At 45.0% G+C, this 18656-nt stretch overlaps 1 protein-coding gene across 5 annotated transcripts in view; it reads left to right on the forward strand.

Moving 5' to 3' along the window:
- The window catches only part of cdh22 (cadherin 22), a 736258-nt gene that overhangs the window by 634479 nt on the left and 83123 nt on the right, over positions 1 to 18656 (forward strand). For 2 of the 5 annotated variants that reach the window (XM_078555429.1, XM_078555428.1), the window contains exons 10-11: positions 4230 to 4317; positions 10694 to 10811. In XM_078555429.1, the coding sequence (XP_078411555.1) occupies positions 4230 to 4317; positions 10694 to 10811 (206 nt within the window). Of the gene's footprint in view, positions 1 to 4195; positions 4318 to 10693; positions 10812 to 18656 lie in introns of all 5 variants that reach the window. The other 3 variants (XM_078555426.1, XM_078555424.1, XM_078555425.1) reach the window with 3 other exon arrangements.

The following is an 18656-nucleotide window of genomic DNA, read 5'->3' on the forward strand; positions in this document are numbered from 1 at the left end:
TAAACTAATTGAGGCTTTCAAGATGAAACATGTTTTTGATAACAATATCTGGAGAAAAACTATTCCCTCTCTGTCAAAAACCACAGATCATTGATTCAAAATTATTGGCAAAATATCTAGAGGGATACATTCAAAATTAATCTGCAGAAATAATAGGCTGGATTTTATGGTGGTAGCAGGGGTCCCACTGCCAGTGGTAGGGGAGGTGATGGTCAAACCCACTTTGGCAAGTAGGAGTCGGGGCAGCATCTTCTCAATGGCAGCCAATTTGGTGGCTTCCTCCAGGGTTGCCATCCTTACTAAGGAGAGCTCTGTCACCAAGAATTGCCAGCCAATCAGAGGGTCAGCAGCTCAGCAGCCACAGGGCATCACAGCTGAACATGAAGAGCAGAGAGGGATGAAGTCTTGAGCATTGTTCTCCTAAGGTCATATATAAAATTCAGGAGTGCCCATTGATTCAGTCATGCAGACTAGAAACCCTTCACTGTGAAGCACAGTGCTGCATGCAATGCAAAATTTTATCGTAAGGATAAACCGACAAAACTCCCAATTAACAACCATCAAACCAACTGCACATAAAAAGCTATCTGCCTATAGTTTAGTCATCTAGCTGTTCCTAAATCCACACATGTAATTTATTCCCCCCTTTAAACATTTGTACCTGAGGTTGGTTTAAACAGAAAGAAGGTCATAACCGAGATTCTTACATCAGTGGCAATGAGATTGGCAGGAAAAGAATGGAAACAGGTTAGGACCGTGCTGAAAGATGCAATCAGGGCTTCCAAAGGCTGCAGTTAAGCTGCTGGCTATGTAAATGTGATGGAGTGTATGATTCATGATACAGTTGCAGATCTGAAGCTCCCGGATTCTTTTCTTGGTGCAAAATCATAGGATCTCACAGCACAGAAGGGGGAGCATTCGATCCATTGTGCCTGTGCCAGCTCTTAGAAAGAGCTAATCAATTAGCACCTCTGCTGTTTCACCATAGTCCTGCAATTTTTTGTTCCCTTTTTAAGTGTTCCCAATACCAATTTGAAGATCATATTTAATTTGATTCCAACAGCCTCCCAGACAATGCATTCCAGATCAAAGTAATTGTGCTGCTTTGATCACTCAATCAGCATATTCCATCCAGCTCCACAGTAAAACCATAACTGCTGCCAACCACCACTTGCGCCACTCCTGATTTAACTTTCCCAGCACTCCTGACACTCCTGAGGCCCTTGGCCAGGGTCCCAGCCAGGCAGTCATGCTGCCCCCTGCAATCCCACTTACATCCCCCCCCAACCCCACAGGCAACTTGTTCTTGGGGTCACAAATAGAGCCCACAGCTCGTCAGTACTATCCAAATGAGGACAACATGCCAATTTGGCACAGTCCTTTCATGAGGACTGATCAAAGGTGGTTTCACTCTCACCACAGATGTTGACTGACCTGCTGAGCATTTTCAGCATTTTCTGTTTTTATTTCAGATTTCCAGCACATGCAGTGTTTTCCTATTGTACCAGAAATAACCAGTTGATTTCATTTCAGCTAATTAGATTTCAGATGAAAAGAACAAAACATAATTTGCAGTGATTGGATATTTTCTGTTGCAGCTGATATGTCATTAAACTTTCTCATCTTGGATTTTTCACACATAAAGTGAATTAAGCAGAGTTAAGGAAAATGCCTTTACATTGAGAGATGTTCAGAGCATAGATTGTCTTGCTACAATGAGTAATTGAGGCAGAGACTGTTGCACCTTTAGAGGAGGAATGATTAGCAGATGAAAGAGATACAAGGCTTTGGGAAGAGCAGCACAAGACCATAAGACCATAAGACGTAGGAGCAGAAGTAGGCCACTCGGCCCATCGAGTCTGCTCTGCCATTCAATGAGATCGTGACTGATCTGATAATTCTCAACTCCACTTTCCTGCCTTTTCCCCATAACCCTTGATTCCCTTTCTGATTAAAAATTTGTCTATCTCAGCCTTGAATATACTTAATGATTCAGACTCTAGTTTAGGATTGTTCTGTCAAAGAGACAGGATAGGTCGAATGGCCTCCTTGTTTGCTTTAAACAAGTTGGTTCTATGTTTTTTTTTATTCATTCATGGGATGTGGGTGTCACTGGCTAGGCCAGCATTTATTGCCTATCTCTAATTGCCCTTGAGAAGGTGGTGGTGAGCTGCCATCCCGTTCTTCCAGATGGTCATGGTCGTGGGTTTGGAATGTACTGCCTAAGAAGCTTTGGTGCAGTGCATCTTGTAGATGGTACACACTGCTGCCACTGTGCATTGATGGTGGAGGGAGTGAAAGTTTGTAGATTGGGTGCCAATCAAGCAGGCTGCTTTGTCTTAGATGGTGTCAAGCTTCTTGAGTGTTGTTAGAGCTGCATTCATCCAGGCAAGTGAAGAGTTTTCCATCAGACTCCTAATTTGGGACTTTTAGATGATGGACAAACTTTAGGGACTCAGGAGGTGAGTTACTCACCACAGGATTCTTAGCCTCTGACCTGCTGTTATAGCCACAGTATTTATATGGCTGTTCCAATTCAGTTTCTGGTCAATAGTAGCCCTCAGGATGTTGATAGTGGGGGATTCAGCAATGGTAATGTCATTGAATGGTCGATGATTAGATTCTCATTTGATGGAGATGGTCATTGCCTGGCAGTTGTGTGGCACGAATGTTACTTGTCACTTGTCAGCCCCAGCCTGGATATTGTCCAGATCTTGCCGCATTTGGACATGGGCTGCTTCAGTGTCTGAGGAGTTGCAAATCATCAGCGAACAACCACAACCCCACGTCTGACCTTATGATGGAAGGAAGGTCATTGATGAAGCAGCTGAAGATGGTTGGGCCTAGGACACTAACCTGAGGAACTCCTGCAGTGATGTCCGGGAGCCGAGATGATTGACCTCCAACAACCACAACCATCCTTCTTTGTGCTAGGTATGACTCCAACAAGTGGAGAGTTTTCCCCCTGATTCCCATTGACTCCCATTTTGCTAGGGCTCCTTGATGCCACACTCAGTCAAATGTGGCCTTGATGTCAAGGGCAGTCACTCTCACCTCACCTCTCGAGTTCAGCTCTTTTGTTCATATTTGAACCAAGACTGCAACGAGATCATGAGCTGAGTGACGCTGGTGGAACCCAAACTGAGTGTCAGTGAGCAGGTTATTGCTAAACAAGTGCCACTTGATAGCATGGTTGATAACCCCTTCCATCACACTAGCGAAAGAGAGTCTGGGGCAATAAGAAAGAGGGGGAGAATAGCTCTTTATTTTCATTATGCAACTCAGTTTTCTCCTTTTCCTTAGGCTCAAAATCCAAGAATCATGTCACATGTTTAAAACCAGCAAAGGTTGGCAGTTTTTGCAATGCAACATACTTTGAGTAGGCCAATCCATGCCACCTCACACTAGTAATTCTCCAGAATCCTGAATTTTTTCCTGTTATTTTCTGCCATGGCCTCTGGCTGTGGGAAACTACCAACTCTGATATGCGCGCCTTGCTGGTGCTCCTGAAAGCAAAAGTGCTCCTCGGATCTTCTTTCACCACATCTTTTACAGCGGCATGAGGGAAATATCCTGAAGTGAGCAGCCTTGCTCCTTGGCCTTCTACCAGTGGTTGCTGCTCGTCAATGCAATTCCCCTTCAAGTGTGGGCAGCAGTGTTTGAAGAGCTCCTTCTTCAAACATCCATCTTCCTGTACCCAAGACAAAGTCAACAAGCAGCATGTTGAAATTATGTCTATGACTTTGTAAAGACTACACTAGAACCAGCAATTTCTGCCCTTCTACAGGTATATTTTATTCTAGTTGAGGGCTGACAATAGTGGCTGTATTATATGTACTATAGCTATAAAGGACTGGATATATTTAACGGATAGGAGCTGGCACGATGTATAAATATGATTTTTACTGCACCTTTGCCTGGTAAAGTAGCTACTGCCTCCTCAAATATAAAATCTCTCTGGTACATTTGTATAAAGGTGATTGATTTATCATGAAGACAATGCTGATACCCTTGGCATGAAAAGAGAGGAAAAAACAAGAATCTTTGGTGCGAGTCTAATAATTCTGCTCTTTTAGAAGAGATGCAAGGATCTATGAGTGTGGTCCTGTTGTGCTGTCTCCTCTTGCAGAGTGTTGCCTGCTTGTTAACCTACAATTAGTCTCTGACTGTTTCAAAAATAATGTGTTTTATGCAGATGACCACGCCCAAGTGAGCAAGGCTTCCTTCAGTGTCAGAATTCTGGATGTTAATGACAATGCTCCAGAACTTTCCATGCCATTCGAAGCTGCTATCTGTGAAGATGCCAAACCGGGTCAGGTAGATGCAATATTCATTGGATTTTTGAGTGAATGCAATTTGCTAAGCCTCCTCCCAGCGCATGAAAAATATGTTTTAATTGATAGAAGTCAACTCTTGTCCTCATTAAACAAAGTTATCTATATCGATTTCAATAAATAGTGAATCAATAAGTGTTTGAGGTAATGTCCCATTGACTATGTTCTGATAATGCATCTCGTTTTGAGTTACACGGCTTGCTTTGCTGACTGAAGATTTTCAGAAAAGCTGATTACGTAATTAATGCAAATACACCGTGATACACAATGGACATTTTGCCCAGAAGTTTCCACTTCAGTCTTCATGGCACATAGTGGGAAGGCATAGAGGAATATTCAGCAACTGGAATTTTTCATGGCATTAGTTATTAATGGTGAAAAATTACAGGCTGACAGTGCGGACTTTCCCAATATCTACCTCCACTGTATACTTGGGGCAGTGAAACAGAAATTCACTGCCAATAGGTTACAGTTAAAAAACCTTTAAAGTTGATGTTGACTCCACTTAAAGAGAAAAAAAAAACTTGCATTTATATAGCACCTTTCGCAACGACAAATCTCTTTACAAATAATGAAATACTTTTGAAGTATAGTTTCTATCGTCATGTAAGAAGAGCAGCAACCAACTTGCACACAGAAAAGTCCTACAAACAGTAATGTCTGGCAACACATCAGTTTTAAAAATGTCATCCTTATTTTCAAATCCCTCTATGGCCTGGCCCCTCCCTATCTCTGAGGCCTCCTCCAGCCTTGCAACCCTGTAAAATCTTGGCACTCCTCCAATTATGGTCTTTCGTACATCCCCATTTTAATTGCTACACCATTGCAATGGACCCATGTCTTGGAACTGCCTCCCCGAACATTTCCACCTCTCTCCTTTTTAGACTCCTTAAAACCTACCTCTTCAATCAAGCTCACCTGTTCTAATATCCCTTAATGTGACTCAGTGACAAATTTTGTTTGATAATGCTCCTGTGAAGCACCTTGGGACATTTTACTGTATTGAAGGTGCTATAGAACTGCAAGTTGCCATTGATAATAAAATTGGGGAAGCTCATTGAACTGCCTGCAATAGTTGGTGGCTTTAATACGTTTTCAGCAGAGCATGTGTAATTGATTCCTATAGTAACGGCAGATGATCAATGCCATTTAATTAGGTGGCTGCCCAAGATAATCAGGGACAGTGTAGCTGGTGGGAATTGTGTTGATGAAACCCAAGACTTGTGTGTGCAAACAGAGGGCAGAATTATCCCAGATTTGCACTAAGTGCGGTGGCGGGTGGATAAAACAACGTTTTACCCACCGGCCTCAATGGCAGCTTCTCACGCCGTATCATCCCAAAGCTGCCGCATTAATTATGCATTTCCAGGAAACATGCCATTTCGATGATGGACAGGCTCTCATTCACCCGTCACGCCATCACCTCTCCACTTCATCACGCTGGGCGCCATACTTAAAGTGAACCACGTGCATGCCTCTCAGTGCTTCCAGCCCAGGACTGCTGCACGGAAGACATGGCCCCCGAAAGGCAAAAGCACTGAACTCCCAGGTTCAATGACACGTCCCTCGAGCGCCTTTTGGACAGTGTTGTCCTCTATCCCCGCAGGATGGGCAGCAACATCACCAATGCAGCTTGGGAGGCGTGGCAGTGGTGGTCAGCGCCAATACCCTGCAAAAGAGGACAGCCACCCAGTGCCACTATAGGATGAATGATCTCCTTCATTCTGGCAGGGTAAGCCACTCTTCTCATCACTGTCAACTCACACACTCACAAACCCATCACACATCCACAGTTATCTCACTCTCAACGGACCTCACCATTCACTCTCTCACACACAGCTTCATTGTGCTCATCCTGTCCATCGGACCACTCACCACCCACACATGCCAGGTATACTTATCATCTGAAACAAAAACAGAATTACCTGGAAAAACTCAGCAGGTCTGGCAGCATCGGCGGAGAAGAAATCAGTTAACGTTTCGAGCCTTCATGGCCCTTCGGCAGAACTGAAGCATAGTTAGAAGAAGGGAGAAATATTGCTTTTTGTTTTTATCTTTATACTTATCATCTGGCCTGGCAGGCGTCCTGCTTACACTGGTCTCCATCTCTATTCATGCAGGACAGGCTGGCACATAACAAGAGCGAGAGGACGCAGACTGGTGGAGGAATGTCTGAAATCAAAGTCCTCACTGACTTATAAAACAGAGCCATCCAGCTGGCTGGTGAGGATCCAAAGCATTCCTGTGCTGACGGTGAGATCGGCGCTGCTCAACCAAGTGAGTCTATAGCAGTGCAACATCCATCAGACAACCATGCTTTGAATTACATGTCCTGTTGCACAAGCCACTGCCATGCACTAATCATCTCTCCTTTATTTCACAGGCACATCTGGGAAACAGCCGACTGAGTCCACATCGCAGGTTCTCCAACCAAGCCGTGAAGAAATTTCTGGAGAGGAATCTGAAGGCGCCCTCCTTGAAGACCAATCACAGTGTTCACCCACACCCTTCACCAGTGCAGAGACACACACCTCGGTGGGACCTAGCTTTAGAGTAGCCTCAGGATCACAATCTGGTGAGCACATTGCACTGTCTGATCCACAGCAGGTGGAGGCAGGGACTTCCCAGGTTCCCGGCACTCAGAGGACTGCTGGAGGCCAGAAATTTGTTTTGTCCGAGTCAGATGATGAGCTGCTGGACATGGTCATGTCTCAGTTGCTGGAGCTGCAAAGGCAAGCTTGGGGAACACCAGGAAGGGATGTCCGCTGCACTCCTCAGATTGCAAGGCACGATAGAGGAGTCCGAGCCTTCAGGCTGAGGTGATAGCGCCGGCATGCCAATGCACCGAGGTCAACACTGGTAGGGTGGTGGCTGCCATGGAGACCTTAGTCCAGGATGTCACTCCTGCACTGCTGCATGGGCTGAACTCCATCACTGTCACCTCAGTTGGCCTCCAACAGTATGTAAGCAAGTCGGGTGCGGGGCAGCTTGATCTCACTCCAGCTACCCCTTCTCCCCAAGGAGTCAGCCAGGGGCCTTTGGATACCACAGGCCGGGGAGGGTGCCACTGCCACACAGCAGGACCCCGAAAGCAGGCTGGGGCCCTCCAGGACACTCCAGAGGATGCCCGTCAAGGTCATCACAGACAGGGCATAGTAGTCAGCAGGCTGCCTCCACCTCCACTGTGGATGTCCTGGGAGCACCAAGACATAGCGGCAGGGTTAGGAAGGTTAAGAAGATGTAGTTGCACAGCCTGGGCACGGGTGTTACTCACTTGTACATAATGTTCACTATTGTAAATAAACTCCCAACAATGTCTTCCTGCCTATGGCTCCTTGTTCTGATGAATAGTGTTCATGTCACTCAGATGTGAAACCTTCCTGCACAAGATAAAGGCAGGTGTCTCAGTCCAGAGCCTCTTCCCTGTGCTTTGTGCAGCCTTCCAACCACAGTGATGGTCCGGCCTCACATTTCCTAGACACATTTGTGATGCCTGCACCTCGGCAGTGCTGGTCATTGCTGCCAGAATGTAGTGGGCAGGTGCCACAGAGTTCTCTCATTCTCTCTGCGCGCTCTCAGCACCTTTATGGTGGGTCTGGCCCCCATCTCTTCAGCATCTGTGACCAGTGACACTGTGCTCCTGAAGGGCTCAGGTGCTGAAGGCGCATAAAGGATCAGATGCGTTAAAAGTTTCATGGCTGCGTCTCTGAGATGGCCCTGATCATGGAGTGCAAGCGAGATGCCCTCAGGCCAGACAGGAGTCAGACATTTTCAGGGGCAATGTGAAGATCTATGAAGTGTCCTCACTGCATGTTGTCATTATCCTCCTGCAATCGAGCAACAATTAGGGCCTCCACTGCTTCTCCATGACATTATCACAGAGGGTATGTTCACTACCGTAAGCCAGACTGGAGTCAGATGTTCACAGATGCAATGTTAACACCTATGAGGTCTCCTCACTGTATGTCATCATCATCGTCCACAAATCTAGCAGTTATGAGGGTACCCAGAATGTGCCTGCCTCATCTGGCCAATGTGATGGCCTCACCCTCATCCCATTGACATCCTCCTCTTTGGAAGAGACCCCAGTTCTTCCATCTCCTCCACTGCCATCTCCTCTCCCATTGCACCGCCAGGTTGTAAAGGGTGCAGCAGGCGACAACGATGCGTGACACCCTCTGCGGACTATATTGCAGGGTTCCACCAGACCGGTCCAAACGCCAGAACCTCATTTTCAGCATCCTGATGGTTTGTTCCATCAAGTTGCAAGTTACAGCATGAGCCGCGTTGTACCTCCGCTCTGCTGCAATCTGAGGCCAGTGCACGGGTGTCATCAATCATGTCCTCTGCGGGTAGCCATTGTCCCCTAGGAGCCAACTCTGCAGCCTCTGTGGACCATAGAAGACGTCAGGGATCTGTGACCGATTGAGAATGTAGGAGTCATGGACACTCTCTGGAAACTGTGCACAGACCTGCAGGATGCGTTTGTGGTGATCGCACACCAGCTGCACATTCAGCGCATGGAATCCCTTGCGGTTGATGTAGTTGACCGCATGTTGCAAAGGAGATCTGAGTGCCAGGTGAGTGCAGTCGATCGCACCCTGCACCTGTGGGAAACCCAAGATCTGGTTAAACTCAATCGCTCTTGCATCCTGGCTCTCCTGGTCCCAGGCGAAATGCACAATGTTGTGTGCCCTCACGAAGATGGCATCCATGACCTCATGGATGTATTTGTGGGTGGCGGATTGTGAAATCTCACAGAAGTCACCTGTGGAGCTCTGAAAGGAGCCACTAGCATAGAAATTGAGCACCACAGTCACTGTCACAGCCACTGCATGTCACTCTCACATGCCCTCCATGTCCCCATGGCACCAAATCCTGCAGCAGGTGGCAGATGTGACCGACCAATTCCCTAGACATGCACAGTCTTCAGCGACACTGGTTCTTGGTCATCTGCAGGAATGCAAGGCGGCGTCTATAGACCCTAGGTCTAGCTGGACGCTGACCAGCGATAGCTCGCTGTGGCTCTTTGGCGTGTGCATGTGCGGGAGCCCCAGCCATCCCTTCTTCCTGAGGGTGCTGCTCCTCCCTCTGCACAGCCAGTTGCTCTATTCTCTGTCATCTTCGCGTTCTATAGGCCATCAGGCATACAACTAATTCACCAGGCTCCACGATCCAGATGTACTCCTCCTGCAGGATGAAAGAGGGAGACACATGGGTTCGCATGGGTGTACTAAGAACCTGCCTTGATTAAGTCTGAAGGTCCCTAAATGCATCCCAGAGAGTGCTGGCTATCGCTTGGATACCCAGAGTATAGTGCACTTCATGGCTGCCTGAAACCCCACCCACATCTGCCCCACTCCCCCTGATCGATTGGCAGCAGCTTTGCCCACTGGACTGCATGCTGTGCTCTCAGCTCAGGCACAGGCATTCTCCTAACCCGCACTCCAAGGCTGCACTGTTAGCTTGAACCATGGGGGAGACTGGTCCAAACCAGGATGCTGACATTGCAAGGGGCTGTGAGCGCCTCCATCAGTGACTGCCCCATGGCCAGCTTTAGCGAGGAGATTGTACAATGTGCCCAGTCGTCCAACTATACTGCAGTCCACTAACACGCTCATTAGTTTGCAGTCTGTGCCCAAGGGGTGAAAAGCTCTGGAGCATTTGGTGGCACTTTCATGCCTCTGCTTTGCTTGAGTGGGCAGATAAGCTAGAGACCTGACTCCACACATGTCAACGTGGCCGCATCTGAACTGTCTCAGCTGCAGAGGAATGGTCACTTTATACAAGGTTTCCTTAATGCATGGCTGCTTACTTCCCCCACACCCTGCACGCGCTTGTGCACTACCTTTAACCGCAGGGCAGTCCTTGACTCCCCCACCCCCCCACAATGCATCTCAACCTCAGGGTAGCCCGTGCCACCCCACCAAGTCGCCTCAACCTTGAATTCCAACAGGCGACCTTCGCAAGCGCTCCGCAACGTTACTGTGCACTCACCTCCGAGTTTCCCTTTAAGTGCAGCCCGCCAAGTGGGGAGGCTGGCTTTATAATGATGTGCTGATGTGTTACAATGAGGTTCCCAACGTCTGATGGCAAGGAACACAGCCCGCCATCGATGGGCTGAGCAGACGATCACAAACTGGTTTCATGAAGTCGCAAAACCGATTTTTGGCCTTCTCACCATATTTCCCACTCACGCCACCGAACACTCCTGACCCCAGTGGGCACGGAAAATACCGCCCTGAGTTCCAGTTCAGTATTTGGTTCATGGTCCCTGCTGCCATAAATGCTCTGAAAGAATATGGGATTGCTACTTAAGGTTCACAGGTCACATTTTAACACTTTGTTTCTCGTTACAGCTGATCCACACAGTCAGTGTGGTGGACAAGGATGAACCACAGGGTGGCCATCGCTTTTACTTTACATTGGTTCCTGAGGCAGCCGACAGTCGTCATTTCACCCTCTGGGATATCAAAGGTACACTTTGTTCCCAAACTCACTTTGAAAGGGGTAGCAAACCTGAAAGGCAATTTGGGTTTAGATAGCAAAAAGAGCAAAGTGTTCTATACTTTCATTCACAAATAAGATGTAATCCTAAGGCAAATTGCTTCAACATCCACAGAAAGGATAATATTAAACCCATTCTGGCATGCTGTACTTTCACCTGGAAAGAGTTTGAACAGGGGATATTATTAGCCCAGTATTTTCAAAGTAATCTCATTTATCCTGATTCAGGTTTCAGTCATTGTTCGTATCTGATAATAAATTCTGCTAAGTACACCATCAAATATTGAAAAATCAGTCATTCCCAAACAAAACTGTGATTCCTACTGCCAATCAATTATACTGTGAGATGCAAGTGCAGTTACCATGTTCATAGAAAGTTGTTTGCTGCAGCATTGCAGTCAAGGCAAAACGCATTTAGAATAGGAGTGTTTGTATAATTATTTCGCACAGCATAATCTTAAGGCCTATGTCTCGTACTGTAGATAGTGGAGTGACAATGCTGTAAACCAGTCAGTTGTATAATGAACTATCCAGTTCAAATAACTAGACCATGTGCCGAGTGCCCGGGTTGTTTTCCTCAATTCCTCCATTGCTACACCTAATTTATTATTAGTTACTGTGACGGCTTTTACAAAGGGCAACAAAGTCTGGCCGTTTAAAAAGGATATGGTCACGAGTTTGATTATTTTATTTGCAAGGTTTTTATTTTAATTTCTTCCCAGGTCTTGGTGCACACTGCAGAGTGAAGGGAGTCTGAAACGTGACTCTCCTCTGGTTTCTGTCTTTCCCAAGGGCAGGGGTCTGGCCTCTGTTCAGGAGTTCCCTATAAGGAAGCAAACGAGAGTTAGCACTGATCAAAGTTAAAGATTGAAGGACTATTTGAGGCGAGTAACATAGGTGCATTTGAGGAGACACTAGGTAAACAGATGAGGGATAAAGGAATAGGACATTTGCTAATAGCATTAGGTGTAAAGGGATAGGAGTACGTGTGGAGCATAGACACCAGTTGGGCTGACTGACGTGTTTCTTTGCCGCAAATTCTATGTAATATTCAAGGAAAGGGCAATATTTGAATTGTGCAGTAGTGATCAGTTTGTAAAATTGTAGTCTTCTGTTGGACAATTACTTTGTTTTCAGGGGTCACTGCTGGTATTGTTTTGATGCATTTGCACACTTTATATAAGTGCAGGATTAAAGTTATACAGAAGCCTTACTTTGCCGGACACCCTGAATGTGTGGAACTGCGACAGATGACAACCTTGCTTATCATTCTGCTCATGCATTTACACCTCTTCTTGGCTCTGTAAGTGCCAACCATTTGAAAGTAGAAATTAACAATTAATTAGCTAGCAGTCAGTTTGATACAGAACTGGATCTGACACTATGCTCCCTATTCAAATGCTGTCAAAATATTCAGTGTGCTGAGGAGAACTATTGCCAATGATTTTCCACCTCCCTCTAACGTCAAGAATTCTGAAGGTAATCTTCCAACATGCTATGCCTTCAAGATATTCACATTGCTCAATATCTGTTTTCCCCATTAAAAGATGGGCCAGAATTTTATGCTCCCCCATTGGCGGGGTTTTAGGAGGGGAGGAGAGTGTGATGTTGAAGGGATGGGATTGCCTCTGGGTTCCCACCCACCCCCACGACAGAGCGATTTTAAACTGGGTGAGCATGGTCTCGGATGGGAGACCCACCCTTGTCCTAATTGAGGCCCTTAAGTGGCCAATTATTGACCATTTAAGGGCCGTTTCCAGCCCAGCCTCAATTTTTGGGCTTGCAGGAGGATTGAGCTGGCATGGGGGAAGGCAGAAAATCAACAGGGTTACATCTCAAGCAGGAAGGAAGAGGGTGGAGGCATCTACATCAGAAGCCCCCTTCTGATTGGGGGCAGCCCCCTTAAGGTTTGGTATCCCCCGGACCACCTACCCTCCCCCGGCCTCCCCCCACAAGACCCCGGTCACACCCTTTGTGCACCGCCCCCTCCCCCAAGCTTTCCCTATCCTCTCCACCCTGGGATAACTTCAACTTACCTGGGCCTCTGCTCCCCTGACTTACCAATCAGATTGGCCGGCAGTCTATAAGGCAGGACATCCTCCTGAGTGAGGGGCATAAGTCCCGCCTGCAGCCAACTGATGCTCATTCGAGAGTGAAATGGCTGCGGGGCACTATCTCCGCCGACTCGTTGGATGGCAGGAAGTGAGAACGTGCCAATCGAAAAATTCAGGCCTTAGTGTCAAAGTGTCAGTGGAGATAGATACCACTTTATCACTAGCCACGTGTTTACTGTTTGCTTAGAGCACTGTGGCCATTCTTGGCACTGGTGACTGTGGATTAGCACCATCCACCCCATTAAAAGGTGAACACATGATTAGCAATAGTTCTGCAGGTTGAGTGAATTCATCCCTGCAGCATGACTATAGAGATGCTGGTCATCAATATTGAGGCTGGCACAATTGGAGCAATGATTTTGATAAAGTATAATTAGTATGATTAGCCTTCCTAATAAGCACAATGCTGTAGAGGATGTGAACAAATCAGTCAGTTTGGTTTTGTCATTTGCTTTGCTTTCAATCTCTGTGGGTATTTTTGTCACTATGGGTGGCATGTAACATCTCAATGATAGCCAGATATGATCAGTAGGACAGGTCACAAAGACTAGGCTTGTATTCCCTTGAATACAGAATATTAAGTGATCTAATTAACATTTTCTTTATTCTTTCACGGGACGTGGGCATTGTTGGCTAGGCCAGCATTTTTATTGCCCATCCTTAATTGTCCTTGAGAAGGTGGTGGTGAGCTGCCCTCTTGAACCTTTGCAGTCCATGTGGTGTAGGTACACCCACAGTGCTGACAGAAAGGGAATTCCAGGATTTTGACCCAGCAACAGTGAAGGAATGGCAACATAGTTCTCAGTCAGGATGGTGTGTGGCTTGGAGGGGAACTTGCAGGATTTATTATAGGATTTGATAGGGTATAGAGAGAAACTATTTATATTGGTGAGGGAATCCAGACCAAGCTGGCATAAACTTAAAATTGAGGTGAGTCATCCAGAGGCGATGTCAAGGAGCACTTCTTCACATGGTAGTGGAAATCTGGAAATCTTTCCCCCACAAAGATTTAAAAACTGAGATTGTTTTTTTGTTTAGCAAGGATAATAAGGATTACGGAACTACGATGGGTAGATGAAGTTAAGACACAGATCAGCCATGATCTCATTAAAGGAAGAACAGGCTCAAGGAGCTGAATGGTCTCCTTCCATTCTTACATTCGTCCACAAGCTGATGGCCGTCCATGAAATCACCACCAATCCCTCGTAATTTGCCTCTTTATTCTGACTGACCCTCTGATACAAAAACAGTTGAGTTCTTTTGTCTAAGATTATTAATAACTTCAAAACAGAAGGAAGTCATTCAGCCCCTTGATCCTGTTCCATCATTCAATCAGAGCATGGCTGATCTATATCCTAACCTCACTTTCCCACCATGGCTCCAATCCCTTCATACCCTTTGCTTGCAAAAAATCTATCAATATGAGATTTTAGATTATTAACCTATTGTTTTTTTGTGGGACAGAGTTTCACCCGTATGAAGAAGTGTTTCCTAGCTTCCCTCCCCAATGACCTGGCTCTGATTTTCAGGTTATGTCCTCTTGTGCTAGAATCTCCCACCAGAGAAAAATTGATCTCTCCATCTACCTTATCAATTTCTTACAAAATCCTAAAAAGCTGAGTTAAATTACCACTTAACCTTCTATAAGCAAGGCTAATTTATGTCATCCCTCCTCATAATCTAAGCCCCAGAGCTCTGGTAACATTCTGGTGAATCTGTGCTGCACTTCTTCCAAGGCCAATGTATCATTGCTAAGGTGCCTGTGGGTTGTTAAGGTGCGGTGCCAAGAACTGTACACAGTACTTTGGAAGTATTCTAACCAGGGCTATGTGTAACTGTAGCAAAACATTCCTCTGCTTTCTATTTTAGTTCTCTAGATATAAAGGCTAACATTTTATTAGCCTTTTTGATTGATGAAAATGTTTCCAGGGTTGAGCAACTTCAGATACATGGATAGATTGGAGAAGCTGGGACAGTTCTCCTTAGAGAAGACAAGGTTGAGAGGAGATTTGATAGAGATGTTCAATATCATGAGGGGTCTAGACAGAGTAGATAGAATATGTTTTCATTGGTGAAAGGATTGAGAACCACGGAACACACATTTAAGATTGGAAATAAAACCAAAACCAACACGAGGAAAATCATTTAATACAGTCAGCGGACCTGATCTGAAATACACTGCCTGAAAGGGTGGGGGAGGAAGATCCAATTGTGGTTTTCTAAAGGGAATTCGATAAGCACCAAAAGAGAAAAAAATTGCAGGGTTATAGAGAAAGGCAGGGAAGTGGGACTAACATGATGCTGTTGCAGAGAGCAGCATGGGCTCAACGGGCTGCATGGCCTCTTTCTGCCTTGTAACCATTCTATGACTCTCTGTTTCTGACTTTGTATCTGACCACCACATTTTAGTGGTTTGTGTATATGGACTTTTAAATCTCTTTGGACATCTGCTGTTCCTAGCGTTTCACTATTTATAAAATCCTCAGATCTACCCTTTTTGGTCTAAAATAGATGACCTCGCACGTACATGCATTGAAATCCATCTGCTGCAGTTTTGCCCACTCACAATCTATCAATGCCTCTTTTTAATTTTATGCTCCCGCCTACATTACTTACAATGCCACCAGTCTTTGTGTCATCGGCGAACTTGGATGTTTGGCTACCTATTGTGTTATCTAAGTCATTAATAAATATAGTAAATAGTTGAGACTGACTCCAGCACATATTCTTGTGGGATACCACTTGTCACTGCCTTTCAATTAAAATACATGCCCATTATTCCTACTTTCTGCCTTCTACCATCCAGCCAGCTTAGTCACTTGTTTTCAATTCTGTGAGCTTTAATTTTAGCTAACAGTCTCTATGCAGAACCTTATCAAATGCCTTCTGGAAAGGTACATAAACTAAGGCAAGACATTCCCTTGGTGACTACTTCTTCAAAAAACTGAATTAAGGTGATTAGACATGACCTACACTTCACAAATTAATGTTCATGTTCTCTCATCAGCTCATATTTCTCTAAATACTCAGCCACTCTCTCCTTATAGATTCCAATAACTTCCCCACAACAGATGCTAAACTAACTGTTCTATAACTTCTCAGTTTCTCTCTCTGACATTTCTTAAATAATGGGCTAACACTTGTAATTTTCTAATCTAAAGGGATAGTAAGTGAACCGAAATAGTTTTGGAAGATTATGTTGAAAGCACCTTTAATTTCCTCACCTACATCCTAGGATGAAAACCATCAGGTCCTGGGGATTTGCCAGGCTTTAGTGCCTTATTTTTTTCTGATACTGTTTTCCTGCTTAGTAAGGAGTTTAACAATTTGATAAGGTGAATTCAATTGAATGCCCAATGCCAACCTGGTCTCACTCATCACAGTGATACCCTGACACAAACTAGTTGTTCATTTCCGAGGAAACAACTTCCCTTTCTTTCTTGTAAACCTAGCTCCAACTCTTGAGAGCAGAAATATTTTAGCTCCGTCTTCCCATCGGGATTTGAAGGCCTCAGCTCGGCCGCTGCTTAGAAAATTTGAAATTGCAAACCAATTATGCAAGCCTGGCCCAAGGGGGATATAAATGCAGTATTACCATGCAGTATTCTATTTTTCAACAGGATTGGGGGAGGATTAGGAAAAAGAAGAATTCCTCCATGCATTTGTACAACAAAACCTGTTAACATGTAAACATGGTGATAAAGAATCGGCCTTTGATTTAGCTACAATGACTGCACAGAAATCTTGGGGTTTCCTGATGTTTAGGTGCTGAGTTATATATGAAACTCATCAAAGGTTTACTTATTTATTTAAAATCTCGTGGCCAAGAGCTGAATTTAGGTAAGCTTTTAATCAATCATTTTTCACACTTAAGATACAAAAATACATAAAGCGATAGAAGAGCCTGAGTAAAATAATGTATTGATCATTAGATTAGGGCCTTTACATTATCAAGGTTCAAAGTTTAACCGTCATTACAATTTATTAATTCTGCGGATGAAACATGGCATTGGACTAGTCTATTAAATCTTGTTTTATATTTTAAGTTATGTAGTTGTGTTCCATCACTGGTAGCCACTGTGGATCTGCCTGTGGATAACAAGTAGTGAAGTTTGGAATAAAAACAAAAAATGCTGGAAAAGCTCAGCAGGTCTGGCAGCATTTGTGGAGAGAGAAACAGAGTTAACGTTTCAAGCCCGTTTGACCCTTCTTCAGAGCTAAAGAGAAATAGAAAGGTGATGGATTTTACATTGTTTAAGAGGGGGTGGAGCAGGAGAGGTCAGATAGGTGGGAGCTAAGGAGAGAGTGACAAGGATATCATGGATGCAAGTTTGGAGTTCAGCGGCAATCTTGCGAAAGAATGCAGAGTTGATCACGTCTGTTCTCAAATGACTCCAGACTGCAACCATGCAAAGCATGATTAACTATGGTAATCAGGGCCAAGAAGCCCTTTTCTGAACACTTTCAATGGCCTTGCATGGCTGTTTTATGATTCTACTCGGCCACACAAGTGCCCCGTATTTCAAAATGGGGTGAACAAAAAATATGAAAATGGTTACGAGATCATCGCTTGAGAGTGAATGGTATTTTAGCATCCAAAGCATGTTACAGACATCTATTAGCTCATTTAACAGTAGAAAGGATGTGTACATCCCATTTTTGATCTGTCTGGGTAAATCTACCCAACAGTTTGATGGAGCTATGATGTTGGATTGTGACATCATTTAGTGACAGATTGGGAGGGCAAGTTTCAAGTGAAGCCTGTGTTACCAATCGGGCACTTATTGGGGTTGAAGCATATCCCATTCTCTACAGATCAGTTGTAAAATTGTTCAAAACCAGTTAGTCTGGGTGATTCAGTGTGAATGCTTTGTTTTGGAATAATTGTCCGGTCGTCAACATATTTGAAAGGGAAAATGCCAGTGTCAACTCCTGTCCAACCAGCGTAGTTAATCATGGCACCACCTTAGTTCCCTGGGGGCTCCAGCATGTGCACTGCTCCTTTTGTTTCCTGTTTTAATTAGACCAATGATTCACGATTTACATAGGCCTTGAATGAAATTCTGTGAGGTTTCTCCTGCTTTATTTTCCATGGGAAACCAAAGGGGACCCCTGAGAATTCCATAGGAACAGGAGGATGCTGTTCAGCCACTCAAGCCTGTTTTAACATTTAATTAGATTTTGGCTAATCTGTTTCTGAACTCTCTCTACCTGCCTTGGTTCTGGAACCCTTAAAGCCCTTGAGTAATCTAGCTCCAATTTGAAGGTTATGTCCACTTGTTCTGGCCTCCCCCGCCAGAGGAAATAGTTTGTCTACCTTATCTATCAAATCCTTTACTCATCTTATCACCTCAATTATCTATCAAATGATGATTGACTATCAAGTGACAGTAAACTTTGTGAAGTTCTACTCCCAACTTGGGGACAGTGGGCATGTTGAGATCTGCACCCAATTCTCTATCCCAAACTCCCACTGAATGAGGCTCTGCACCAAGCTCACCAAATACCCTTTCAAGTCCCACTGAGCTACATTTCTTACCTCAGCATGGTGTACAATTGCCAATTTTGGTTGGATGTATTCTAGGAGGTTGCATCACATGACCCCCCCCCTTAACCACCCCATGCCTAAACGTTCCACCAATGGTTGATTGATGAGTCTACCCTTGGGGTGCATACCTTCCAATTGGAAAGCCAATAGATT

The sequence above is a fragment of the Cetorhinus maximus genome, chromosome 13, assembly GCF_964194155.1.
Source record: "Cetorhinus maximus chromosome 13, sCetMax3.hap1.1, whole genome shotgun sequence".
In the NCBI taxonomy this organism is placed as follows: domain Eukaryota; kingdom Metazoa; phylum Chordata; class Chondrichthyes; order Lamniformes; family Cetorhinidae; genus Cetorhinus; species Cetorhinus maximus.